Source organism: Geotrypetes seraphini, chromosome 1 (genome assembly GCF_902459505.1).
Source record: "Geotrypetes seraphini chromosome 1, aGeoSer1.1, whole genome shotgun sequence".
Classification (NCBI taxonomy): Eukaryota; Metazoa; Chordata; class Amphibia; order Gymnophiona; family Dermophiidae; genus Geotrypetes; species Geotrypetes seraphini.
Window position 1 is genome coordinate 474,326,600 of NC_047084.1, and position 27,487 is coordinate 474,354,086.

Here is a 27,487-nt window from a genome sequence, read left to right on the forward strand (position 1 = left end):
TGGAATCTCTTTGGTGGAACCCTTTTTTTGTTTTCTGTTCAGGTAATTAACTTATAAACCCCCTCTTTTACTAAGACTGATGGGTCCATTATATTATATGGACGAACCCTGCTTTCAAAGCCTTCCATACCCGTGGGAGTCCCGTGGGCCAGAGGGGGGGTCCCCATGGGAGTCCCGTGGGTTAGAGGAGGATTTCCGCGGGATCCGCAATCCCCGTTCAGACCTCTAGTCTAGTCCCCCACTACTCCCAGCTCCTTTTCCATTTCTTATTCTACACACCTATTGGTGAATGTACACAAGATGTACCAGCTCTCCATAATAGGTGTTGACACTACTGTCTGAGCAAAGAGACCAAAGTACTGTGAAAACCTAATAATTCTAATAAACACTTTCACAAAAGAATGTAAGAATGAGGTCTAATGGGTGTCTATAGCTCCTTACAAGCTTAATCACAAAATGCAATTCAAAAAACAGGAAAAAGCCTCAGACTGAGGCCCTCCCACCACCACAATGGTGGTTTAAAGGTGGTTAGGCGATAACCTCACTGGCAAAAAAAACCTCTGTAATGTTGCAGATAAATAAAAGCATTGCTCAGTGCTATTTAAATTGTTAAATAGTATGCACTTGAAGATAGAGGAAAAGTCTTCCACTTATCTGCTGTTGATCGGTACACCAACGGTGGCCAGCGTTTCACAAGTCTGCTGCCTCAGGGTGTAACAAATCCGATCGAACTAGAGCCAGAATAAAACACAAAACTTTGTGATTAAACAAGACCCATGCATATCTTTGGAAAAGCAAACTCCTAATCCGCATGACATCCCTTAAAGAGGGACGCTAAACAGCATCTCCACATCGAAAGATGGCTCCCCATCGCCTATCCACCTTTAAACCACCATTGTGGTGGAGGGAGGGCCTCAGTCTGAGGCTTTTCCCTCTGTTTTTTGAATTGCATTTTATGATTAAGCTTGTAAGGAGCTATAGACACCCATTTAGACATCATTCTTACATTCTTTTGTGAAAGTGTTTATTAGAGACACTATTGTCTGAAACATGTCCAACAGAAAATGGATATTAGACAGAAATTTGATACTGTATATTTCACAGATACAATGACAAGTAAAATATGAGTTCCTCTGAGAAACCCAGCAGTTATAAAATGAATTTAGATGCTTGCACCCCAGGACTTTTCTGCTTTAAATCAGAGAGTGCATCTTTGTCCGATATCACTTTCTCTTGGCAGCTCCACCTGTTGCTGCTACTTTGAATCGTCTGTGGATAAACAAAACCCCGATGTGGGCCGACTTAAAATGCCGACAGCCTTTGCAGCACTACCTTAAGGAACAGAGGGGAAGGATGCTGCTGCCCTGTTCACCATCAGAACACCAGTGCAACCCAAATCTGAATCAGCTGCATTATTCTTCGTATCCCCAACAGAAGACCGTCGTTTCCACCAACATTAAAAGACTCTCAACTCCCTTTCACACCTTCCTTCATCCCCGAGCCCCGACTGCCGGCGCTCAAACGGCGCCACTCACAAAGATCCCGAGCCGCGGGAGCCCGTCCCGCCTCGTCGGCATCGCGTCCAGCTGCGGCAGCCTGACCAGAACTCTCCAGCGCCGCCGCCCGTCAGCCGGGTCCCCTCCGTTTGCAGCTCGCACGTCTGAGTTTGACGAGAGGCAAGAACTTTTCCGACCGAAAGCAAAATTTAAAAAACCTCGCGGCAGCTGCTCAAAAGCCGAGCAAATTCCCCCAAGCAGAAAACGCACGACTTCTCCCATGCACTCTTCCAGCTCAGCTATACCATCGCTTCCGGAAGAGAAAGGGAGGAGGGGGGGGGGGAGAGGCACGGCCACCACAACTCTCTGCGCAGACCTTTTCCCTTTGGGCGCTTCCCGTCTAGCCGTAAAAAGAGCCGCCATTGATCACCCACAATCCCACCCCCCGGCAGTACTATACGACTGATACCGAGGAAACAGCAGGGTTTTTCCATCTGCTCGGTCCCCCCCCCTTCCCCCGATGGTTGGTTCCGCCTCGAGCCCTGCGACGCTCCTGGCGTTACTTCCCAATCGGCAGTCCCAAAGCAAACAAAAGCGTCTGCGGGAAGAGCGGAGGAATTTGTTCTAGTAATTGCTCAATTTGTCGCTCCTCACGGGACAGTGCGTAAATACGTCATCCAACCTGTAGCAAAAAGTACACTTTCAATTGCCATGGTTGCATGGAGCCCGCCCTCCCCTCATCCTTGATATCCGCTGTCTTAGATTTGCCACAGGAGGAAAGAAAAAACCTTGCGAGTTTAGTTTAATTTCGGTCCACTCATTTGTATGTGTATCGGTGTGTGCATGCGATTCAGATGGCATGAATTGTCTATGAACATGCATTTTGTTCGCACCTTTTTTTTCAGCAGTAGCTCAAGATTATTTACACGCATGTACAGTAGATAGAATCCTCTGGGCATGGGACACTAAGGGCTCCTTTTACGAAGGTGCAGTAGGGCCTTAACGTGCGGAGTTTCAGCTACAGTGCGCTCTACCCCTAGCGCACCTTCGTAAAGGGAGCCCTAAGTGTTGTACTTCAGGCAAAGAAGGGTTAAATGAGTTTACATGTCACAAGAGACAGCAGCAGGATTTGAACAGGACTTTGCTGGTTGGCAGCGTGGTGCTTTGAGCACTGGGCTACTTCACTCCAGGCCCACAATAATTTGGCTTGTTGAGTTTTCCCTATCACTGTGTTGGATATTATGCAACCAACCCACTGTGACATTTAGAGTAGGCTAATTTCCCCTTTTGGACATTTAGGGTACAAACATGGATGGCGTGTAGGTAAATACATTGGGTAACTCACTTAATTATTAAATTGGGACTGTGGTGTCGAGTATGGAAGGTATAGTGCAGGGATAGGCAATTCCGGTCCTCGAGAGCCAGAGCCAGGTCTGGTTTTCAGGATATCCACAATAAATACGCAGAAGATGGGTTTGCATCTCAAGGAGGCAGTGCATGCAAATCCATCTCATACATATTCATTGTGGATATCCTGAAAACCTGACCTGGCTCCGGCTCTCGAGGACTAGAATTGCCTACCCCTGGTATAGTGGGTTCACCAAATTGGAGGGACAGCTGCCCACTTGAGACCTTCTTACTAGAGGAGTTGTGGTTTTAGCCTGCCCTGTCCTTTGTGTTCGTAAAGGTGATATATTCATGCTACTTAGCCCTTCTTGTTGTTCAGCACATCTACTGATTCCCCTATTGTAAATGTCATTGCACGCTAGAGAGTTGCACGGGGACAGAAATCCCACCTGTCCCCGCCACGATCCTCTCCGTCCCGATCCGTCCCCACTAGAATCCTCTCCCATCCCCACAAGGAATTACCTCCATTCCCGCCCGTCCCCATAAAAAGCAGCAATTACTTCTGACAGTTTCTTTTGTGTTTGCGCTGCTGTTTTCCTTGTGGAATCTCTTTGGTGGAACCCTTTTTTTGTTTTCTGTTCAGGTAATTAACTTATAAACCCCCTCTTTTATATGGACGAACCCTGCTTCCAAAGCCTTCCATCCCCATGGGAGTCCCATTAGCTAGAGGGGGGTCCCCGTGGGACCCCCATAGGACCCACGAGATTCCCGCGATCCCCGTTCAGACCTCTATTGCACACTTCCCAAACAGACACCTAGGCACTTACAGATTCATAGATACTGGCAGTGACACTAAGCAAACCGATCGGTTTGCGAGTTTTTTGCCACACGATTTCCCTCCTGCAGTATTCACTAACCTGTTTCGCGATCCTATTCACGCATGCAAATGAAGGGGAACTGCATGTGAAGTAGGCAGGGGCGCGATTCACTAAACAAAATTTGCTGATTCAACGGTGCTGGCCAATCAACCCAAAAAGCGATTGCTGAGGACCAGTCGCTGAAACCCTTTCCGACTGCCTTCTGCCGCCCTCCTGTCAGCCCCGATCTCCTGCTTCCCTTATCTGCCTGCCCCGACTGTAGCTGCCCTAATCGCCTGCTTGCCCTACCTCTCCCACTCTTCCCCAAAGTGTAATCTCGTGGTTTTAACCCGCAGGCTTTAAGCGGGTTAAAACCACAGGCTGTTTAAAAAAAAAAGTTTTTAAAAAAAGTGCCGAGCTGGAGGTCCAGTGCATGCATGGGGATCGCTATAGAGCAGGGGGTCTCAAAGTCCCTCCTTGAGGGCCACAATCCAGTCGGGTTTTCAGGATTTCCTCAATGAATATGCATGAGATCTATGTGCATGCACTGCTTTCAATGCATATTCATTGGGGAAATCCTGAAACCCCGAATGGATTGCGGCCCTCAAGGAGGGACTTTGAGATCCCTGCTATAGAGCGACCGTGCCGGCAGATGGAGGCGTTCCTCCAATCGCCCCCATCTACATATTGGAGTTTGCTGAATTTGTCAGACCTGCCCAGATCAGGCCCGATTAGGCAGGTTAGTGAATCTGGCCCATAGTAAGGGTGAGCGATGCCCGGAGCAGTGGCACATCTTCCTGCCACACACACACACTTTCCCATACCTTTTTAAATTTCTCCATCGTGAGCAGCATGCCCACATCAGTGTTGGCTCGCCCTTTGACATCACTTCCTAGGCACGGGTCCTGGAACTGACATCAGAGAGAGCGCAGATGCCAACGCAGGCAGCAACCTCGCACCGGGGAAGTTAAAAAAGGTACAGGGAAGGCAAAGGGTGTGGACACACGGTTAGGAGGGGTGCTGCGCCCAGGGCACTCTCCTCCCTTACTATGCCACTGAATACTGGGGCCCTTTCACTGAAACACTTACACCCTTAACATCTGGTTAACATGGCAAATATTGCCACATTAAATTTAGGCTTGGCCTGCAATAAAGACCCATGTTACAATGCACCAAGCCCAAAGAGGATTAAAAATAATTGCTAAATCCAGCCAGCTTCCCTTCATCCCTGCCACTGGCACAAACCTTGCAGAGCGAGCCGATCTCTTATACAGGCTTGCATGGCCTTCCCGCTACCGAGCTCCTCCTTACGACACAAATTCCTTTTTTTCCACAAAGAAAGGAAGTTGCGTCATAAGGAGGAGCCCGGCAGAGGGAAGGCCATGAGCATTGTTGAGCAAGCCTGTGTTCGATGGCTCGCTCTGCAAGGTTTATGCCAGTGGCAGGGAGGGAAGCCATCTGGACCTGCTGGACCCATGAGTTAGTGCTGCCCGATTCACCTCCCAGACTCACTTTAAAACCTAAATTACAGCCTGTGGAGGATCGCTGGTGCACTTTTCCTCTGCCGCGGTCCTGCCCCTCCTCTGACCTAATGTCCTGTTTTGGTCTGGGGCAGACCGCGGCAGAGGGAAAGTGCACTGGTGATCCTCTGCAGGTCGTAATTAGTTCTTAAAGCGAGACCGAGAGACCAGGAGGATGCTGGATGATGTTGGGGAGAAGGGGGAAGCATGCCAGCCTTTGGGAGGCCCCCTGGTGTAGCTATCAGAAGTACACGAAAAAGAGGAGCATATGCCAGATTGAGGGGGAGGGAGGTGGAGGGGAAGAAATAATGGGTCTGAAAACAGAGGAGAGGGAGACAGAAGGTGGACAATGGGATGAAGGGAAGGATAAGAAAGGGAGAGAAGTTGGACCCAAGGGGTGGTATGCAGTGAGGGGGGATAGAAATACTGGAAAGGAGGGCAATTGGGAAGAGAAAGGGAGAGATGATAGTCCCTGGGGTGATAAGAAGGAGGGAGAGATACTGGATGAAAGGGTAGTTGAGAAAAGGAGAGATGGTGGATCTGGGGTTGGTGGGATACATCGCTTCAGCCACCTGCAGCATGAATGAAGTAAACATGCAGCCTTTCACAGCTAGAAGATTTCCCTCTGCTACTACTTCCTGGCCCCACTTAGGCACAAAGCAATAGCAGAAGGAAAGCGTCACTTACGCTGCCGGTGGCCTGAATGAAGAAGTACTGCCTTATCAGATCCCATGGAGGAGAGGAACATGGGGGGTGGGGGGGAAGGGTCATTAGAGAAATACTGGATTATGGGGATGGAGACAAAAAAAAGGAAAGATGCCAGACCTTCGGGGGAGAGAATGGAAGGACAGAGATGGAAGATGGATGGTGAACACAGAGCAAAAAGAAAACTTAAAATGGGCAGGAGACCCTGGCAAGTGAGTTATCAGAAGACAAACAGAAACCAGAGCCTGGGACCAACATGATTTGAATAATGACCAGACAACAAAAGGTAGAAAAATAATTTTTATTTTCTATTTTGTGATTAGAATATATATGAACTGAAATGTTTATCCTGCCAGTGCTGGTGTTAGGTATGGGCAGGGCCCAGGGCAGAAATATGGGAGGGGGCCCCAAAGCCCTCTACTAGCCCATGTCATCTTCAGCTTCCAGCAGGCTTAGGGGTTTTCTCTAGCCAGGGGGCAGTTGCTCCAATTGCATTCCTTGGCCTAACACCATCCCTGGCATGTATGATCTTTATATTTTGCACAGTATAGGAGGGAATTAATCATTTTATTTTTTAGGTATTGTACTAAATGTAAGGTGTGGCTTCTTCAGATTTTGGTTAAAGTGTATCATTTTTGGTCAGTTATTATGTATTTGGCAATTGTGTTCTCTGTGTGTGAGCAAGGTATTCTAGGATGAATTTTCTATGAAGCATTCAGTTTTCCTGCTAGTGGAGGGGAGACAGATTTTGTTGATCCTTTTTCTGTATTTGTGATTAAGCATTTCATTTTGGATTATGAATATAAGGAACAACTGGCTTAGTCAAGTCTACAGATTACAACTCAAGGAGATATTGGGACTTTAAATGACTCATCATCAAGTTAAGTGAGCTTTATTGGGTCTGAATGGCTTCAATGCTTAACATCATTAAGAGCCTTGAAGATTGATTGATGGACTCTATTTAAAAGCTTTAGACAGTACCTGTAGCTTTTCCCAGCCTATGATTTTGCCATTAGTAGCACTCTGCACTTTGTATTACTTGTTATTGTAGATTTTAAATGTAGATGAAATAAATTTTGTTAGTTTTTAGGATATGAATTGAAGAAATTAATAAATTAAACATTTAATTAATTTTATGTTTTGGTATTCTTGGTACAGCAACTTTATTGGCATGACAATTTTGCATATATGTAAAGCTTAAGGTTGGGGGGGGAACTGAATTTACATTAAAAAAGTTACTATAGAATAAAATTTTACAGTGCAGAGTAGTGCTGCCCGATTCAGGTAAAAAAAATATATATATATATTTGATTTGGCCTTTTGAATTGATTTTTCAATTTGATTCAGTGTTTTGTGGTGTTGTTTTTTCAAATATCCTGGTGGGTTTATTTTGTAGCCTTTTCACGCAACTCTCCCCCCTTTGCCCTCTCCAACCCCTCACTGGTGCTGTGGTATGAACAAAAAAAACCCAACACTTTTCCTCTCACTGTTAGGTCCTAGTTTATGCTCGCTTTCAAACACTGGGCTGGCAGGATACATATTTCAAATCTGACATATTGTAATCACAAAATAGAAAATAAAATTATTTTTTCTACCTTTCACTGCCATATACAACATTTGTTTCTTTCCCACTGTCTAACATCTTTCTTTCTCACTGCCTTGTGCCCTGGGTCAAACCTCTCTATTCCCCTCCATGCAATATCTTTCCCTTCCTCCCCTCCGTTATCATGTGCAATATTTCTTTCTCCTTCCCCATGCACCATCTCTCCATGCCCTCCACCCTATGTTCAACATTTTTCCTTCTCTCTTCTCCATACATGACTCCCTCCCCTCTACCATAATCAGGATTTCTCCCTCACCCCTTTCTACCTCTGTTTCATCTCTCCCTTCCTCTCCTCCAGCCCAATTCTTCCTCTCTCCCTCCATGTGCATCTTTCCTCCCCGACCTATCCCCCTGAGCAGCAGCACCCCACTGACCTTCCCACCGTGAGACCGGACCTTCCAAAGCAGCAGCAGTGGTGGCTGGCCTTGAAGAGGCAGCCTGTCCCACTGGAGCCCACCCTCTGCCGCATCATCAGTGACATCACTGATGACGCGGCAGCCGATTCAGAGTGCTGCCTCTTTAACGCCAGCCACTGCTGCTGTTTTAGGAGGCTTGGAGATTTTGTCAGGTCTCACCGGGGGACGGGGGTGTTGGGTCACAGAATCGGCGAGTCCGATTTTCTTCAGACAATGAATCGATTCACCGAAGTGAATCAGGCAGCACTTGTGCAGAGAGGACAAGGACAGTCCCCCCATGTTCTGGTGTTGATCGGTCGAGTCCTTAGTTGGGTGACATTTATTGCCCTTAACAGACCACAACATAATTCATGTAAAACAAGTGACCTGCATGACAATGCAGCTGCTCATGCACTCTCCTACTCCGACTATTGCCTGTCTGTGGTAGCACAAATTCATGGAGAATTTTAAATGAAGGTGAAAGCAGACACATGGAGATAAATGGCAGAGTAACCTGATCCCATCATTTGTAGATTACTGATGGACCACCAGCACCACCATAGGAGCCTTCACTGTGTCCAGGGAGACGTAATTTGTATTGAATTTGGCACCGGCCCCAATCATTTTGAAATGTCGGCCCTTAATCACAAAGCAAGCAACAAGAAGGTATAAATAAAGGGGACAAGAGCATGCTACAAAAATTAAGGGGATAAAAGTTATGCAGAGACTGCAAGAAAATGCACAAGAAGCAGAGTGGGCAGGAGAGAAGTTTTATACCCCTTAACTCATACGACTCCTGTCCAGCTGTACTCTCCTTGTCTGATCAAATGATGAAACTACATTTCCTAAATGCAAATAAAAATGTACAGTAAACAGGACTGATGCTTGTTTTCAGCTTTTTTTTATCTTGCTTGAACATCTGACCATTTTGGCAATATTGTTACTGGCTTCTGAAATTACAATGTAGATGTGTTGTAAAAACGTACTGTACAAACGCAGATATATAATTACAGTCAAGTTTTCTGAGTGTGGCGCAGTGGTTATGGTTCAAACCCATGCTGCTCCTTGTGACCCTGGGCAAGTCACTTAATCCCCCCATTGCCCCAGGTATGTTAGATTGTGAGCCCGCCGGGACAGAGTGGGAAAAACTGCTTGAGTACCTGAATAAATGCATGTACACCGTTCTGAGCTCCCCTGGAAGAACGGTATAGAAAATTGAATAAATAAAAATAAAATAGAATCTATCTATATCAGTGGTCTCAAACTCGCGGCCCGGGGGCCACATGCGGCCCGCCAGGTCCTATTTTGAGGCCCTCGGTATGTTTATCATAATCACAAAAGTAAAATCAAACAGTTTCTTGATCATATGTCTCTTTAGCTATAAATAACAATATTATTATTAAGACTTAGCCAAAAGGAAAAATTTATAAACTAGAAAGTGTTTTGTACCTCATGCAAATTTGTCATTTCTTTAATAAGGCATTAACTATTTTTTTTCTGAGGCCCTCCACGTATCTATAAATCCAAAATGTGGCCCTGCAAAGGGTTTGAGTTTGAGACCACTGATCTATATGTATAAAAATTAGATTGTCTAACTCTTAACTTCCCCTAGTCCCCTGTGTTCAATTCTGGTCGCCGTACCTCAAGAAGGACATGGAGGTACTTGAGAGAGTTCAAAGAAGAGCAACTAAGCTAATAAAGGGCATGGAGGACCTCTCATATACTGACAGACTGAAAAAGCTAGGGCTTTTCTCCCTGGAAAAGCGGAGACTTAAAGGAGACATGATAGAAACCTTCAAGATCATGAAGGGCATAGAAAAAATAGACAGGGACAGATTTTTCAAATTAAGGGGATCAATAAGTACAAGGGGGCACTCAGAGAAATTGAAAGGGGGAGAGGTTTAGAACAAACGCCAGGAAATTCTTTTTCACACAGAGGGTGGTGGATACATGGAACGCGCTACCGGAGGATGTGATAAACAGGAGCACGCTACAGGGGTTCAAAGAAGCTTTGGATAGGTACTTGGAAGACAAAGGGATTGAGGGGTACAGATAAGAGTAGAGGTAGATTATAGGGATGGGATTAGAGGTAAGTTATAAAATTAATCAGGGATCACTGTTCAGGCACTAGGCCTGATGGGCCGCCGTGGGAGCGGACCGCTGAGCAAGATGGACCTTTGGTCTGACTCAGCGGGGGCAACTTCTTATGTTCTTATTCATTCCCCTTTTTATCAGTGCCAAGTTCTGAAAATTCCACAATTACAGAGCAGCGCACATTGTGAAGGTTATTATGATATGGTGTGTGGAGGGATTACAGGAAAAGGACAGGCACAGTCAGTAACAGTTCCCAAGATCAGCATCTTCTGCATATTCATGCAAATTCTCTTTCACACTCTGAAATCCATTTAATTTCTTGTTTGAGTATGGGTGGGTGCAAAGGGGATGTTTCATATCATGGCACAGAGTTGTTCACTGCATATTTTCTTTTACACAGGTTTGAAGCTTCCTTAAGTATGCAATGTAATGCATAAACAATGTGCAAACTGAAAGAAAAAAACAAACAAACCCAAAACAAAAACTGAATTGTTATTAACAATGCACAGAGCCAGGAAGGAGTCCTGCCTATTGTGAACAGAACTGAGTTAATGGATGCGACTCAGACAATGGATCTCTACTACCCCACACACAATAGTTCGAAGTAGGTTCCAAACACCCTCCCCCCTAGCCTGCACTTTGTCTTGTAAAATATAGGTTTGAATGGTTAGATTCATTGTTACTCAAAGGAATCAACCTGTAAAGAAATGTGTACAAAATATCTTCTGTGGATCTTCAGTCCTATGGCAGCAGTGGGACACACAGCTATTCTCTACTTCAGAGACAGGAAGGCTGACAAAGACATTTGCTCATTTGTTGGAGAGATGGAATGTCCTGCTGGTTTCCAGTCGCCCCTTATTGTGCTCATTCCCAGTTCCTCTCTACTTCAACAATTACTCCTGTGGGAGTTCTATGCAATAACTCTACACTATTTAAAAATAATACACCAAACAAAATGGTGGGCCTTCCTGTTCATGGGATGCCCCAGGAGGGGCCTTAGATGTCTGAGCCAATCAGGGCCTTAGTACCCTCTCAGTTTATCCCAAGATGCACCGGGTGTGTGTGTGTGTGGGGGGGGGGGGATCTAAGGCTCTGATTGGCTCAGACACCCCCTGGAAGAGGCCTTAAACGTCTGACCCAATCAGGTCCTTAGGCCCCCCCATGCCCAGTGCATCTTGGAATATACTGGGAGGAGCCTAAGGCCCCGATTGGTTGTTTTGGGCTTCCCCTGCCGCTCAGCTGTTTGAGTTTCTACTGCTGGCTCTGTGCATGTGTCAAAGTCAGTTTCCCAACTACTGATTGGATAGGATTCTGATGGATCTCTGTGAAACTCATTTGCATACAAAATCATTTCAACATCGGTTACTGTTTTGAAATCAGACAATTTGCTACCCCCACAGAATCTGAGCCCCTCCCCCACCACATCTCCTTTCCCCTCACCCCTCCCTACCTTATTAATAAAGTCCAGCCGAAAGGACGCTCAAAGTCTTAAGCGCCTGGGCCAATCAGAGCCTTAGGCCCCTCCCCGGCGCATCCCAGGATGCATACTAACCAGCTGGAACTGGTTTAGCAAGCACGTTAAAGGCACATTTTAGTTTTGAGAATCTTCCCCTCAATGTGCATCATACATTCATGGATTTCCTTTGGAGTTTTCTTTTGCAGGAAAAGGAAATTCATGACGGCACAGATTTCCACACTTGAAAATTCCCCATTTTTTTTGTTGTTGACATGGTTTAATCAATGATCTGAAACAATGTCAAAACAAAGCATTACGATTCTGTAGACTGGCACTTTGCAAAATAAAATAACACTCTGTTCAGCTACAGTGGCAAAATAACGCTCAGAAGTTAGGCTGGGCGGAGAACTTTTCAGCACCCTCTCGTATCTACCAGTTTCATGTTTACAATAAACTACTAGCATTGCCCAGTTCAGTGTCTTCTACAGATTTTAGAAACCTCTAGAGAACTTAGGCCCCCGATGCTCAGAAGCTTTCTGTGCTGGTATTCCTTAAAGCAGTCTTACTGGAACGGAAGCTCAGCTTCTGATATACAAAAGGATTCTCTGGGGCCGCTACTGATCCTCATAGCAGCCACCAAGAACCCTATGCAAATGTATTACAAGGAGCTCATTAGTATTCTAATGAGCTCTCCTTATGATGCACAAAAGGGAATGCCTCCTCATTTATGTGGAAATTTTTCCTGTAACTCTGGAGTTGCTGGTGGCTGTTTATGTGTGTGTGTGTGTGTGTGTGCACTCACATGACACATGCACAACAGCTGCACCCTCCCCCCCACCCACCCCTCAGCTAGGCAGCCAGCCCCTGCTGGCTCATTTTGATTACGGCTCCGGAACAATGATCAGCTGTGCAGCAGGGGAAGCCCCGATCAGCTCAGCTGGCAGGACTCCCCAAAGCTGCTTATCAGTTGCTTTGGGGCTTCCCCTGCCACTCTGTTGATCGCAACTCTGGAGCCACAGTCAAGATGAGCTGGCAGGAGGGAGAGAAGCAGCGGCAGGAGAAAGTGAAACCGACGGGAGGGAGTGGGGAAGGAGCTGTGCCTAGCGACGTGCACAGCGGGCACAGTTCCTCCACCTTTTTCCGGGGCTGCTTCACACAAATAGCATGCATATAATTTGCATGCTATTGTGCTGAACATCAACCGAAAACCCCCCAAAACAACACACACTCTTTTAACACAGTATTTATTACCGTGTTATCAGAGCTTTGAGCATCGTGGCCTCAGTGACATGTCCATAACTCCACTCTCCAGGCTGACCCGCTGCAAAGTTTGGAAGATGATAAATAAACCCTATGCATCTTGGAACAGTGTGTGGTTGTGTATGCTGCAACTTAGAGAGGGAACACTGGTAGGGACAGTTGGACCTTTTGTCAGCTGGGAGCAGAGGTAAGCAGAAGGAATCTTAAAATCTGCAAATTCAGAGTTACATGCAAATCTGACTTAAGAACAGCTTTAAAACCGTAACTCATTCTTAACCCAGGGGCTGCCTATAAATGTTTTTAAAATAAATAAACACCAGGGGATGTATTGGCACTTTTGTTTTCTTCGGACAGAGGAGGCACAGTGAAGCTGTCTCTAGCACAGAATCTTTGTGCTCGTGCGTCTGGCAGGGTTTCCCCGATTGGCCCACAAGTTCTGCGTGCTTTGGGTTTGCATCTCATTAGCTTACTGCATCACCACAAAATATTTTCTCGGTAATCTCACGAGTAGAAGCTGCATTCTCGTCTATTAATGCCAGGCTTTACTTTGTGGCTTTCTGTATTCTTAGATTCAGAGTCATTCATGGGCAGAAAGTGTACCTACTGTATCTGAAAGATGTACTGTCTTGATAGTTTCCGGGTTTATGAGTGGTATATATATATATAATAAAAAATATTTAAATGCAGTTATCTCTCATGCGTACAAACCTTTCCCCCCCAATTACAGTGGTGCTCCATCTTTGCCAGAGTCAATACATCATGCTCCGTCTCTAGCAGTATTCAAATCCATGCTAAAAGCCCACTTTTTTGAAACTGCTTTCAACTCTTAACTCACTGTCAGATACCTTTACCCATGATTATATCATTCCTTCTACCAGAAACTCCCCAACCCTGAGATGTCCTGGCTGTCCAAACTAGAGCAGGGACAGTCTATTGAATGCTAAAAGTACAGCGCTTATAGAAATATTAAGTAGTAGTGCTCACTGGTAGTCTATAATGTTTGTCCATCAACATATCCCAAAGTTTCACAGATATTGTTTCCAGAATCTCACAAGAGTGCTGCAATCCAAAAGCATCTCTTGGATTCTGCCTAAGGGAATGCTCTATCACACTATGTTACTGACCTTCCCACAGAGGATCTAGAATCAGAAAATAATATTAAAAATTGAACTAAGGCCGGTACTGGGCAGACTTGCATGGTCTGTGTCTGTATATGGCCATTTGGTGGAGGATGGGCTGGGAGGGTGTAGATGGGCTGGAGTAAGTTTTAACAGAGATTTCGGCAGTAGGAACCCAAGCACAGTACCGGGTAGAGCTATGGATTCTTGCCCAGAAAAAGCTAAGAAGAAAAAATTAAAATTGAATCAAGTTGGGCAGACTGGATGGACCATTCGGGTCTTTATCTGCCGTCATGTTACTATGTTACAAAGCACACTAGCAGACCTACTTGCTAGAAGGAATCAACTGGGAAAGAGCACAAACCTACTTCTCCCAAATCCAGCTTTAGAGGCACACTGACAGGTCTGCTTTTCAGGGTTGAGAAAATATGTAAAAACTAAGGGCTGGATTCTCAAAACTTACCATGCCCTTAATGGTGGTCACTAAACCAGTTCCGGATGGTTTAGCATGCTAGAATTTTATTGGCTGATTATCAGAACAGCTCACCACGGTCTTTTCCAAGCTTCCTAGCAGTCCCAGACTCTGCCATGCAAATGTAGTATAATGAGGTCATTGATATTAAAATGGCAGTAAAATGGACTCATTAATATTTAAAGAAGCACTCCGAGCAATTCTCTAACCTCGTTGTGCCACATTTGTGGTCAGTTCTCTGGTTCTGCAGCCATGAAAAGTCCTTGAGGTTCAGTCTTTAAAGCAGCGTCTCGCAAACTTTTTTCCAGCCGTGGCACACTAAACACGGGGCCACGTTTAGAGGGCCCCTGAGCATGCGCCACATGCAGGCAGAGTTAGCCTTCATCTACTGTAGCCCTAAATCCCCTGCCCCCCCCTCAATATTGAAGTATTGTGAGAGGAAGAGCAGGACCTATCCAGAGCCCTCACTCCGTATCTATCCCATATTTTGGTGGGTTAGGACCAAAATGGCCGCTGCCAAAGACAATAATGCCATGTCTGGTCCCCAAGCTGACCTGGGGACAAAATAACTAAAGACTCATCACGTGCAGGGCAAAAGGAACTGGCAGCAGTGCTTCCCACAGGTGCCCTCACACACAGCCTGAAGCTGGCCATAAAATCTCACCCTTTGCTGCTGCTCTCTCCCACCAGTTTTTACCATGGGCAGCAACTCTGCATGACCAGGTTAGACTCCAGCAGAAGAGAACAAGGAGAAGTGCTAAAAACGTTTCCCTAGCACACAGCCGTGGAAATAAAAGCCAACTAGCATAAACATTTCCTCTTTTTTGTTTTTTAAAAGAACTCTGCAGGAATGCGCTAAGGAGGTAAAGGGAACCACAACCTCCCTCCTGCTACTAAGGCCCCATAGCGACCACTGTCAGTCTGCTTCCCTTAGCACAAGCAGACTCCTTTAAATAGCCAATTTCTGTATGTGGCCAGTTTTATCTCCTAACTTTAGATAACTCAAATTTTTAAAACCAGCTATTAAATATTTAATACAAACAAGTATTATCTTAATCAATTTAATTTTAATATTAGCTCCCACAATTCATTTCATCACAGTACAACTTATCAATACTTACCGTATTTTTCGCTCCATAAGATGCACTTTTTTCCCCTAAAAAAGTGGGTGGAAATAAGGGTGCATCATATGCAGCGAATACCGCGTGCCCTCCCCAGTACCTTTATGCAATCCTGGGGTCCAGTGCTGCATCGGCATCCTCCCCTGCTGGATGGCCGCCCAAGTCCCCATCTGCCGCGGCAATGAGAGGCAGGCGCGAGCCCTGAGCACACCTGCCTGGTCCCACGCCACTACCTGAATGGTGTTATTAGCTGGGTCCAGCGCTGCATCGGCAGGCTCCCCCATCTGCTGTGGAAGTGAAAGGCAGGCGTGAGCCCCAAGCGCACCTGCCTGTTCCTGCACCACTACCCGAATGGTGCTGTTGGTTCTCGCAAGACTCGTGGGAGCTGACGACACCATTCGAGTGGCGGCGCAGGACCAGGCAGGCGCGCTCAGGGCTCACGCCTGCCTTTCACTTCCGCTGCAGATGGGGGAGCCTGCCGATGCAAACAAAGCTGGACATTCGGGCAGTGGCGCGGGACCAGGCAGGTACACTTGGGGCTCGCACCTGCCTTTCACTTCCACTGAAAATGGGAGAGTCTGCTGATGCAGAGCTGGACATCGGGCTGCGGCACAGGACCAGGCAGGCGCGCTCAGGGCTTGCGCCTGCCTGTCACTGCCGCAACAGATGGGGATTCGGGTGGCCGTCCAGCAGGGGAGGCTGCCGATGCAGTGCTGGACCCCCCAGGATTGCATAAAGGTGCTGGGGGGGGGGGTCCTGTAGAAAGATACCAGGGAAGGGGGCCCTCCTGCTGGAATTATAATAAATTAATCACTAATTTAAATTTACAACAAATGTACAGCTGAGGCAAGATGCCTTGTGCTGGACATGTGAAATGCTTTCAAAAAATTAAAAAAGAGGAAATAAAAATGTAAAAGGTAAAGGTATTAGAAATGTGCATTTTCCAAAGCTGAGCAGGAAACAGAAAGACTTCTCTGTCTGCCCTTTGCTGTGTCTCTACCTGCCTGCCAGCCACTAGGCACTGCCCTGCGCCCTGTCCTCGCCTGCCCTGTGCCCTGTCCACCACTGGACCATAAGAGGGGGGACAGAGTACAGAGCCTGGCAGGGAAAATTTGGTTCAGAATGTTTTTTTTCTTGTTTTCTTCCTCTAAATCTAGGGTGCATCTTATGGTGCAAAAAATATGATAATTTATTGATAAATATCAGAATAATTTAGTCAGTGAACCTAATCCCCATCAACTCACATTCTCTTCCCAACTTTCACACACAAACTACAGTCATTGTGATTACTTTTATCCAAAACTGGATCTTAGATAGTTCATTAGTCCATGATCATCTAATCAGAGGCTTCAAACAGAGTTGCACAAGTCTAGCACAGTGGTCTCAAACTCAACTCCTTTGCAGAGCCACATTTTGGATTTGTAGGTACTTGGAGGGCCACAGAAAAAAAAAATAATTAATGTCTTATTAAAGAAATGACAATTTTGCATGAGGTAAAAACTCTTTATAGTTTATAAATCTTTCCTTTTGGCTAAGTCTCAATAATAATAATGTAATTTATAGCTAAAGAGACATATGATCAAGAAACTGTTTTATTTTACTTTTGCGATTGTGATAAACATACTGAGGGCCTCAAAATAGTACCTGGCGGGCCGCATATGGCCCCCGGGCCATGAGTCTGAGACCACTGCTAGCACATGAGAATCCCAGTTTCTTAAACACAACTGGCAGGCCTCTCTGTCCTCATGATGGTCCTGTTCTTCAATTCATAAAGCATTCAGCTGAATGCTTTATGAATTAAAGAACAGGACCATCATGACTAAATTATTTTGATATTTATTAATAAATTAAGTACTGATAAGTTGCACTGTAATGAAATGAATTGTGGGAGATAATAATAAAATTGAATTGATTAAGCTAATACTTGTTTGTATTAAATATTTAATAGCTGGTTTTAAGAATTTGAGTTATCCAATAGGCAGCTATTTAATTAACTTTAAAAAACCCAAGCTTAGGCTTTAGGCTAACTTTAGATAAGAGATTCACTGTCAGCCTGTACTTTGTCCAGCTCAGCCCTGGCAGAAGCTTTTATTCCCTTCAAAAAAAGCCCCACAATGACTCATGAATTTTGCTAAGGCAAAACACGCACTGGCACACCAAAAACTCTTATTATAATCAAAGCACATTCTCCAATACTAGATAAAAAACAAATCTGCTCTCCCAGAACATTGGTTTACTCTTAGACTACATTCACAGCATGTCTTATTTTTGGGGGGAAAGGACAGAACTGAAGGTAAGCTGCCCCTTGAGACTTGCTCTCTATATGTTGGAAACTTTTCTGGGCACATGGGTTGCCAGTCCCACCTTAAGGGTGTTGATAAATGCCAAATTATCTTCCTACTCCTGGAAAACAAAGTTCATGGAAGCCACATTTTACTTAAAGTTTCCATGCAAATGTTTAGTGGAATTTAAGGAATGTGAATACGTATTCTGTGATTCTATGTAGTTGGAACAGTTTTTGCAGCTTTGTGAAACCAGTTATTAGTTTCCACTTGAATTCATTATAAATGGAGCTCAGAAGTATTTTGCACCATAAAATTTAATCTTAGATCATGATTATATTTTATTGTATTTTTAAGTTAATATCAGGAATGTTCTCCCGATATGTGGACTAGAGGAGATAAAAGGGTAATGTTGTAAGGAATATCCTTCAATGTCTGTAAAATTTGGGGTTTTCTTTTTCTCTTTTCTTATTATTATTTGTATAAATGATAATGTTTAAAATTGATAAATAAAAAAAATAAAATAAATGAATTCGAAAAAAATTCTTAGAAATCTGGGGTCCATTAGATTCTTTTGTTAAACAAATTTAATAGTGCTATGAACCTGACATATTAAAGATTTCATATTCTACAACAGGTTACAATTTGCCATAGTTTTCCTTAACAGTGCATGTTTTTCAATACACGTTTTTATTCTAATATGATATTATTCTGTAATTCATCTGTCATTGGCAGGTAATGGCTGTTACTCCTCTTTTGTGCGTACAGGAGCCTGCTAAAGCTCGATAGCCTAAGGAACATATCATACCTCATGTAACTTCATTATTGTCCTTAGGCCAGGTTTTAGTAATCAGGACTATGCCCCAGTTTTTATCTGCGAGGTCATTTAGTACGATGCCTTTGTTCTTTACTGGTCTGACAATTTATGAGAGGTTTTTAGTTGGGGGGGGGGAATGAGAAAATGGGTTATGGGGGCTGTGTTGGGAGGAATTTTTCTGAAGGGAGTTTTTTGGGGTCAGCTCCAGGCAGTGATGACAGAGGAAGAGCCGACGCTGGTGCCACATCAGGTCGGGGGTTGCTGCTCACGCCAGGAATGTTACAGAGGTGCGGGAGAAGGGAAGCGGCAGTGGGCAGGAAAGGGGTAGAGAGGAGGACCTATGCCTGCGCCCTCGCCAAGATGGCGCACAAAGTGGACCGCCCCCCCCTCCCTTACTCCACCACTGCTTTCGAGCATGGACCATCTCTTGCATGTTTAATGCACAGTGCTGTATGCATCTGTAGAAATAATAACTAGTAGTAGTAGCAGATGGCATCAAGAATGGCGCATCCCAGAATGAGATGCAACACCACAATAAGCCAGGGTATACATTTTAAAAGGTCTGCATGTTTTGATTTCTAAATGCTGCTGCTGAGACTCTAGGGCAGCAATTCTCCAAACTTTTTTTTTCCAGTTGGGACACACCATGAATGATATACACATGCGCAGGAGCCAGCTATGGGGGTGCTGCTCCAGTACTGAACAAGCTCCTTCATTATGTCCACAGCAGAAGCAATTTGTATTGTGATGGCATCTCCAGTCAATCATTTTGAAAATGTTGGCACCTACATGTGACCCGCTGAATACATGACCCCTCACAGACCTATGGTTCATTATAATATAGCAATTTTTACGAGTTAAATGTAAACATGTTCTGCATCCACAAAATTCCAACCTCTCCCCAACAGATGTAAATCACAACTACCGTGTTTCCCCGAAAATAAGACCTACCCCGAAAATAAGCCCTAGTCGTAGGCAGCCATGCTTCCCCCCCGCACCTCCATCCTTCCCTCCCAACCAATCCCTGCCGACTGCGACCATAAATACCTTACTGCAGAGGAGCGTCCGGCTAGCAGCCTTCTTGCTGGGGCCGTCTGTGTACTGATGACGTCATCAGTACACAGACGGCCCCAGAGAAAAGGCTGCAAAGCAGCCTGTGAGTGCTGCTGGCCTGAAACTCCTCTGAAGCAAGGTATTTATGGTCGGAGTCGGCAGGGATCGGTTGCGAGTGGAGGATCATCAGTGGTTTGGCTACGCGGTGGCGACGGGTGCTCAAGAGTTCTGGTGCACGAGGGATGGGAGGGAGGGAGGGAAGGATGGAAGCTGGGCAAGGGTTCTGCTGCACAAGGGATGGAAGGATAGAAGCTGGGCAAGGATTCTGATGCACAGGGGGATGGGAGGGATAGAGGGATAGAAAGATGCTGCAGAGGGAAGGCACAAGGGGATGGGTGAGAGGGGAGGAAAGATGTTGCACATGTGGGAGAGAGAAAGGAAAGAGGAAGAATTGGGCTGTAGGAGAGGAAGGGAGAGATGATCATGTACATGAAAAAAAATAAGCCCTACCCAAAAATAAAACTTAGTGCCTTTTTTGGGCCCCAAATGAATATAAGACACTGTCTTATTTTCGGGGAAACACAGTAGAACATTTCTCCAAGGAAGTTACCACAAAAAATTATCTTTATCACCTAAAGAATAGCAATATAAATCTCTCTACTACAAGGCATAAGATGAAACACAAAACCTGAAAACACATCTTAACTCAACATAAAAGTCATACAGCAGTAGCACTAATCCCCTGAATCAAATATTAGAAACCCTAATTCTGAATAAGCAGTACTACAAATATTACACTAGGCCCTAACACACCACCATACTTACTGCAGATAAAACAGAACTAGAGGAACAGCTACAGAGAAACTTCAATCACAAGCGAAACAGACACCCAACCCAATACAGAACCAGGGACTACAAATTAGAAATAGAAATATGAAGACAAAAACTGAACTGGGGATTCCATGAATACTAAATTTGGCATGTAATGCAATGTTGAAGAAATAAAAACAGAAATGAATTGTACTGAGCAAAAAAATTAAGTAATCTATGATGCACATTTTCCAAAACTAATATATTGTGTTTTAATTCAAATTTTGTAACTTTTTTCCGCCCTTTTTGTTGCTTGGACATCTTTATTTTTTCTATCATATTCACTGCAGTTTCCCTTTTCTGCTTTCTCATCTGTATTCTATTTCCATTAGCTGTTGTCTATTTATCATTTCTCCTCTCTCATTTTGTTCCACTCCCTTACTACATGCATCTCCGATGTAATGATCCTTCCTCCCTTTCTTTTTCTTCCTCTATCCCAGTGGTTCTTAACCTTGTTGGAGGTACTGAACCCCACCAGTTTCATATGCGTGTTCACCGAACCCTTCTTTAATGGAAAAATAAAATATGATTTTTACAAATTCAAAACATAGGTATACAGTGAGGGAAAAAATAATATCAATTTTGAAAACAAAAAAGTTCTCCTATATTTCAAATAATAATAACATAATAATGAAATTTACTGCAAATCAGTGTGACTTCTGCTGTTGCCTCTCAGAGGGATTAAAATATTAAGATATCACAAATTTTGATCAGGAATTGATTGATGTATATAAGGCGTTAGTTACAGATTGATAGATCAAGAAACCGAGTACACAATCAGTCTTGATCAAAATCACTGAATAACTGATAGATGATTGAACGTGACCGAAGCGCTATATGAGTCAGAGGTGTGTTTTGACCTCCGCCGAACCCGCGAGACTGACTCACTGAACCCCTGGGGTTCGGTCAAACCCAGGTTAAGAACCACTGCTCTATCCACTCAAATTCCATCCCCTTTTTCACTCTCCAGTCTTCTATCTCCTTTTCACTTTTCAACTTTCCATCGTCTTCTCTCACTCTCTAGCTCTTCCATTTTCTGCCTCACTTATGTCTCAGACCCTCCTATCCCCTTCTATTCACATTACCATATTCATCATCCTCTTTTCACTCATAACCGTGATAAATCCCCTCCCAATGGCCTCTCTCAAATAGTTCCACCATTCCTAGCATCTTTCTTCCCTTTCCCACAACTTATTACCTGACAACTTCTTGTTCCTCCTTCCTCCACCTGAGCATCTCTCTTGTCTCATCTCTCTTTCTTCCTGCTCCCACTTAAATTCCAATATCCGCAATGGTCTAGCATCTCTGCCTCCCTACCTTCCTTCTGTCTCAGGTCAAGCATTTCTCCTTCTCTTCCTCCCCTCCCTCTCCTGATCCAATGTCTCTCCCTCTCTTCCTTCCCTCCCATTATCAAGCATATCTCTATGCCCTGTCTGGTATTTTCTCTCCTCTCAATCCCTCCCTGACTATGGTCCATAATCTCACCCCTTCCCTCTCTCTCATCTTAAAAACACATTTTTCTTCTAGATGTCACTGGCAGCCACACAGATTCACATACACTGCCTGTGGTAAGCCCCAAAGCATTTCCTTAGCTGGCAACCAGTAGAGCATGGGTGTCAAAGTCCCTCTTCGAGGGCCGCCATCCAGTCAGGTTTTCAGGATTTCCCCAATGAATATGCATGAGATCTATTTGCATGCACTGCTTTCATTGTATGCTAATAAATCTCATGCATATTCATTAGGGAAATCCAGAAAACACAACTGGATTGCGGCCCTCGAGGAGGGACTTTGACACCCCTCCTGTAGAGGAAAAGGCCTGTTTTAAATTAGACAGGGGGGGTTGAGAGAAAAGGGGTTTGTGGACTGCAGATAGATGAGGAGGGAAGTGGAGGGAGAGATGTTAGACCATGAACAAAAGGGGGGCAGAAGAAAGATGCAAGACTGCAGAATGGGGAGGGGGGGGAGTCCCACTGTGCATGCAAATTCATCTTAAGAGGAGTGCTCAGCATATGAGTAGCCAAATTTGTGTGCCACACACCTAATGCACGTCACCTGGTATTTCTGAATGCAGGGGCATAACAAGGGTGAGAGACGCCCCTCCCTTCCCCGCTCCCTCCTTCCCCATGCCTCTAGTTGTTCACCACTGCGAGTAGCAACTTCAACATGCTCCTCGCAACCCCGGTGGCTCTCCCTGGCGTCACTTCCTATGCGTGGCACCCAGAGCGACATCAGCAGGAGAGCTGGCATGGTCGCAAGAAACATGTTGAAGTTGTTGCTCAAGGCGGTGAACAACTAAGAGGTACGGGGGAGGGGAAGGGGGCACACATGTGGTGAGGGGAGGAGTGGGAAGAGGGTGAGGGGAGGAGTGGGAAGAGGCAGAGGGGGAGGGGGGCAGGAGGGGGGGTGCCAGCGCCCCCACAAACATGGTGCCCAGGACGGACCGCCCCCCCTTTACTACGCCACTGTCTGAATGTATCTTTTACAAACTACTGTAGTATTCCTCTGAAGCTATACTGCTGATTTTAACCAATTGTAGGAATAAAAGTTGAGTATTTTGATATCTGAGAACAAACAGTATTAAAAAAAAACAAAAAACTCATGTGCATGAAATTTTCACTTTTCCCAAACTATTTATTAAAGTGTATCAGACTTTACAGAAAGTAATTGGTTGTTGGTTTTTTAAAAAAAAAATTTATGCATTGGCTAATTGCAGGTTAATTTTTGTGTTTACTCAGAAGTGAGTCTTTCATGCCTGCTAAACTCCTATTTATTTTTTTTATTCCCAGAGAAAGAATGTTTCACACCCTGTTGACCGTCTTGTGGTATTGTATTGTATCTGGCTGGCACAGACTTAAATTTCTGTGTTGGACGTTGTACACCTGAAACCTTTCCCAACTACTGCTGACGATGTCAGATCTGTGGTTCACTATTAGATGGTGGGCAGTGGTCTGGAGTAGAGAATGACACGGTGACAAAATTCATCACCGTTCCCGTGGATAATCGCGGGAAATAATCCCATGTCATTTTCTAGTGTCTATGTCAACCTCAGTCCTTCTACATCAGCATTCTTCAAAGCAAAGCTTGTGGGTCAGTGGTTGTGGCCATTCATACTCCGATTCTTCCCTCTCTCCTTAAAGAATGACATGAAGATGGTTTCCCACGGTTATCCGCAGGAACGGTGATGAATTTTGTCACCGTGTCATTCTCTAATTCCTATCCCACACAAACAGGAAAATGAATATCCTAGTGAGGTGGTACCAGCAATAACTGGCAGCTGCTAGAATAGAAGCTTTTATTAAATGTTAACACTGAATCCAACAGGAAGCCTCTAAAGCAGGGGTGTCTCCAATGTCGGTCCTCGAGGGCCGCAATCCAGTCGGGTTTTCAGGATTTCCCCAATGAATATGCATGAGATCTATTAGCATACAATGAAAGCAGTGCATGCAAATAGACCTCATGTATATTCATTGGGGAAATCCTGAAAATCCGACTGGACTGCGGCCCTCGAGGACCGACATTGGACACCCCTGCTCTAAAGGTTTGAGAGGTGGGGGCGGGCCTGGGGAGAGAGGGGAATGATAAGAGGGATAACTACTGGACCACATGTGGGAAGGTGGGAGGGAAGTCTTTATATTTAGATATATAGATATATCTTTATTAAATTTTCAGATCTTACAAAAAATGCATCATAACATACATGTCATAACCATAACAATTAAGCACTTATAAATATTCAGAAACAGTTTATCAATACCCAAAAATACCCCCCTCCCTTCCCAACCATCAAAAGAAAAGAACAAGGAATCATATAAACATATATCCACCCTCCCACCCCTGGATGTTCAAATACTATATCAGCAAAATAAAACTACAACAATTCTATAAAAGACACCAATGGACCCCCCACACTAATTTGAATATTTTTGTGTTCCCTGACAAATCAGCATTCATTTTTCTCATATTTACACACTAAACACAGATTTGCCCACCAGAAAGTGAAATTGAGACGGTCCCGATTTTTCCAGTTACGCGTGATCAACTGCATAGCGGTACCCGTCATAATTAAGAAGAGCCGGACTTTATATCTATCCAACGGGGGTTTAACATGCAGCACAGTTCTGCAAATCACTACCTCATACGTCAGAGGAATCGCAGACTACAAAATATTATTAATATGTCCCCCGAATCGACTTCCAAAACCTCAGTATCATAGGACAATAAAACAGTAAATGATCCAGTGTTCCTATATCTAGATGACAGTGCCAGCATCTATTAGACCTCGAACTATCCAACTTATTCATCCTAACCGGGGTCCAAAAAGAACAAAGGTGTAACAAGCCTTCTAAAACAGTAGCATTGCAGTACGATACCTCTGTCCCCACAACTAGAATCAGGGCCAGAAAAGTTGCCAAGCCTCAGTCAGGGATACAGATCTGAAATTGGAGACAATCCCTGTAAACTGGGGACATGGGCCTTACCCCCTACCCTGTTTGCCACTGTAAATGGGAGGATACAGTAGGCTAGGAACAATCTTTTCTGTATCCCACGTGACCACAGCACTTGCACAGGCTGAAACTACAAATACAAAAGGGCAAAACAGATTGTTACATAAGGATTGGGGGTGGGGTGGGGAGGAGGAGAGGAGCAGAGAAGCCACCATGATAGGTGCACTGCTTTTATTCCAGAAGAGCATGAAAGTGTATGAAATTTTTTTTTTTTTAGGGCAGAAACAAACACGGAGATGATTGAGCAGAGGTAGGCAACAGACGAGTCAAAGGGTGTGTCACTGACTCCTCAAGCTTGGCTTTTAAAAAGTTTTTCAACTCGACTGCCAATTCGTTTTACAAGTTCTGTTAATAAACACTTTAGTTCCAACCGGGATTTTAGTCATCGGGTCAGCAAAGCTGTTCTAAGAGCATTTCTCCTCATCAAAGGAAAGATTTCCGTACCATTCATCAGCCTGGCACTAATAGCGCGTGTGGTGCATTTACCCCTGGTACCACACCCGTGAAAATTCATGCACCAGGCCTGATGAACCCTGCCTGTTGAAAAAAAAAAAATAATAATAATAATTCCTCATCACCGACTTGCTTCGACACGGGAATTGCAGCGCTAGCCTTAAGAAACCAATGCTCAGACTCGTCTCCAAAAATATGCAACAAAACAAGTTGTACTGCAACATGCCGCCTTAAGCACAACAGTGATCAAAACGCTGGGCCCAGGGATCTAGGAAGGAAAACTTCGCAAATGTAGGACATGGTACCCATACATGCCTCGTAGCACGGCCCAAGTTTCAACTTAGCAGGAAGCAACTAGCAGGCATAACAAGCGCTGAAAAATTAATACTTTATATTTGTAGTGCTAGGATAAGGGCACCAAGCAATGTAAAATTATACTCCCCCCCCCCCCCTCACAATAAAGGAGGTAGCTCAGTATTTGGAGTGATCAACAACACCCACAGTGCTTCTATACAAGGCTGTGTGAAGGTAACACCCTGGCGACCTAAAGCGACCCCTGTCGGCAGAAAGGCCGCACTGCGGAGCTCAGACTCTCAAGACCTGTCTATTCCCCTCCTCAGCTGGCCTTAAACGCGAGGAACAGATCAAAGCTAAAAAAAAAAAAAAAAGCTCGATAAAAACGGGGATCAAATGAGGGCTCTAAGCGATTAACATTTGTTAAATAACCCCTTACACACAGAGGGAGGGGGATGGCCCAAAGAGAAAGGTTCTAAAAGATATGAGGAAGTAAAAACTAGAGAGTGCGATTTTACTCTTCTTGTACTCACCTTCAGCTGTGGGATCTCTCTTTCGCTGACGCCAAAGGAGAAAATAATCCAGATACGGTAGCAGAGAGAGAGGAGAGAAAAAAAGAAGATTCCCGACCCTGGGCAGAGTATTGAGCCCTTTTGCTCGCGTGCTGGGGGAAGAAGCGCTTTAGGGGTCGCTGGGAGGAGTCCGGGGCGGCTGATCAGCCTCCTCCTTCCGCAGGTGACTCTGCCTCTCGGTAACCCTGGGAAAAAGTCAGGAAGTGCCAGGCCCAGGGATCAGAGCGATGCAATGCAACGTGGGAGCTGCATGGCCACCACCGACATAAAGAGAAAGGCGGGGGAGTGTTGGCTTTGGATGCTGTAACTTTTCTCTTTTGGGGGTTTGTTTGTTTTTCGTACGACGTGCCTAGTTCCCCTCCGGTAAAGCACCTTGTAGCAATAGACCTTTATGCGTATGAATTAGTTCTGGTTTCTCCCTGTTTTCCTCAAGGCAGATTTAAGATGTCGGGGCCCGTAGAGTGCTGGGGAGTAGATTTTGCGACCACGAATTAGGCTCCCTGTTTAACACCCTAATCCGGGTCTTCACACTTCCAAAGGTAGGTAGGTAGGTAGATTGTAGCTCTGGTTTAGGTTTTTAGGAGACTGTAGAATTCTGATAGAATTTAGGCCACCACGTTGTCCTCTCTTCAGTTTATAATGCAAAGAACGAGATTGGGACTTGTATACCTTCTTTTTGTAGTTTTACAGCCAATCAAAGCATTTTACATACAGGTACTTAAGCATTTTTTTCCGTCACTGTAGGCTCACAATCTATCTGATGTACCTGTCATAATTTTTTTTTAAAGGCTCTGTGTTTTGTCTTTCTTCATATCCATAGACAGGGAATGGTGTATGGCAGGGGTAGGGAACTCCGGTCCTCAAAGAGCCGTATTCCAGTCGGGTTTTCAGGATTTCCTCAATGAATATGTATGAGATCTATTTGCATGCACTGCTTTCAATGCATATTCATTGGGGAAATCCTGAAAACCCGACTGAAATACGGCTCTTGAGGACTGGAGTTCCCTACCCTGGGTGTATGCATTGGATTTGTGTGAGTGGTTTAGTACTGTAGAGCAGTGGTTCCCAATCCTGTCCTGGAGGACCACCAGGCCAATCGGGTTTTCAGGCTAGCCTTACTGAATATGCATGGAGCAGATTTGCATGCCTGTCACTTCCATTATATGCAAATCTCTCTCATGCATATTCATTAGGGCT

The 27,487-nt window shown here is 44.8% G+C and overlaps 1 protein-coding gene across 5 annotated transcripts in view; it reads right to left on the reverse strand.

The window, feature by feature from the left end:
• The window catches only part of TJP2 (tight junction protein 2), a 161,247-nt gene extending 134,822 nt beyond the window's left edge, over window positions 1-26,425 (reverse strand). Inside the window, exon 1 of one of the 5 annotated variants that reach the window (XM_033924801.1) lies at window positions 26,252-26,425. Coding sequence is in view for 2 of the 5 variants with exons in the window: in XM_033924824.1 (XP_033780715.1) it covers window positions 1,536-1,778 (243 nt within the window). In the remaining 3 variants the exon portion in view is untranslated. The other 4 variants (XM_033924824.1, XM_033924794.1, XM_033924809.1 and 1 more) reach the window with 4 other exon arrangements.
• Between the last annotated feature and the right edge of the window lie 1,062 nt (window positions 26,426-27,487).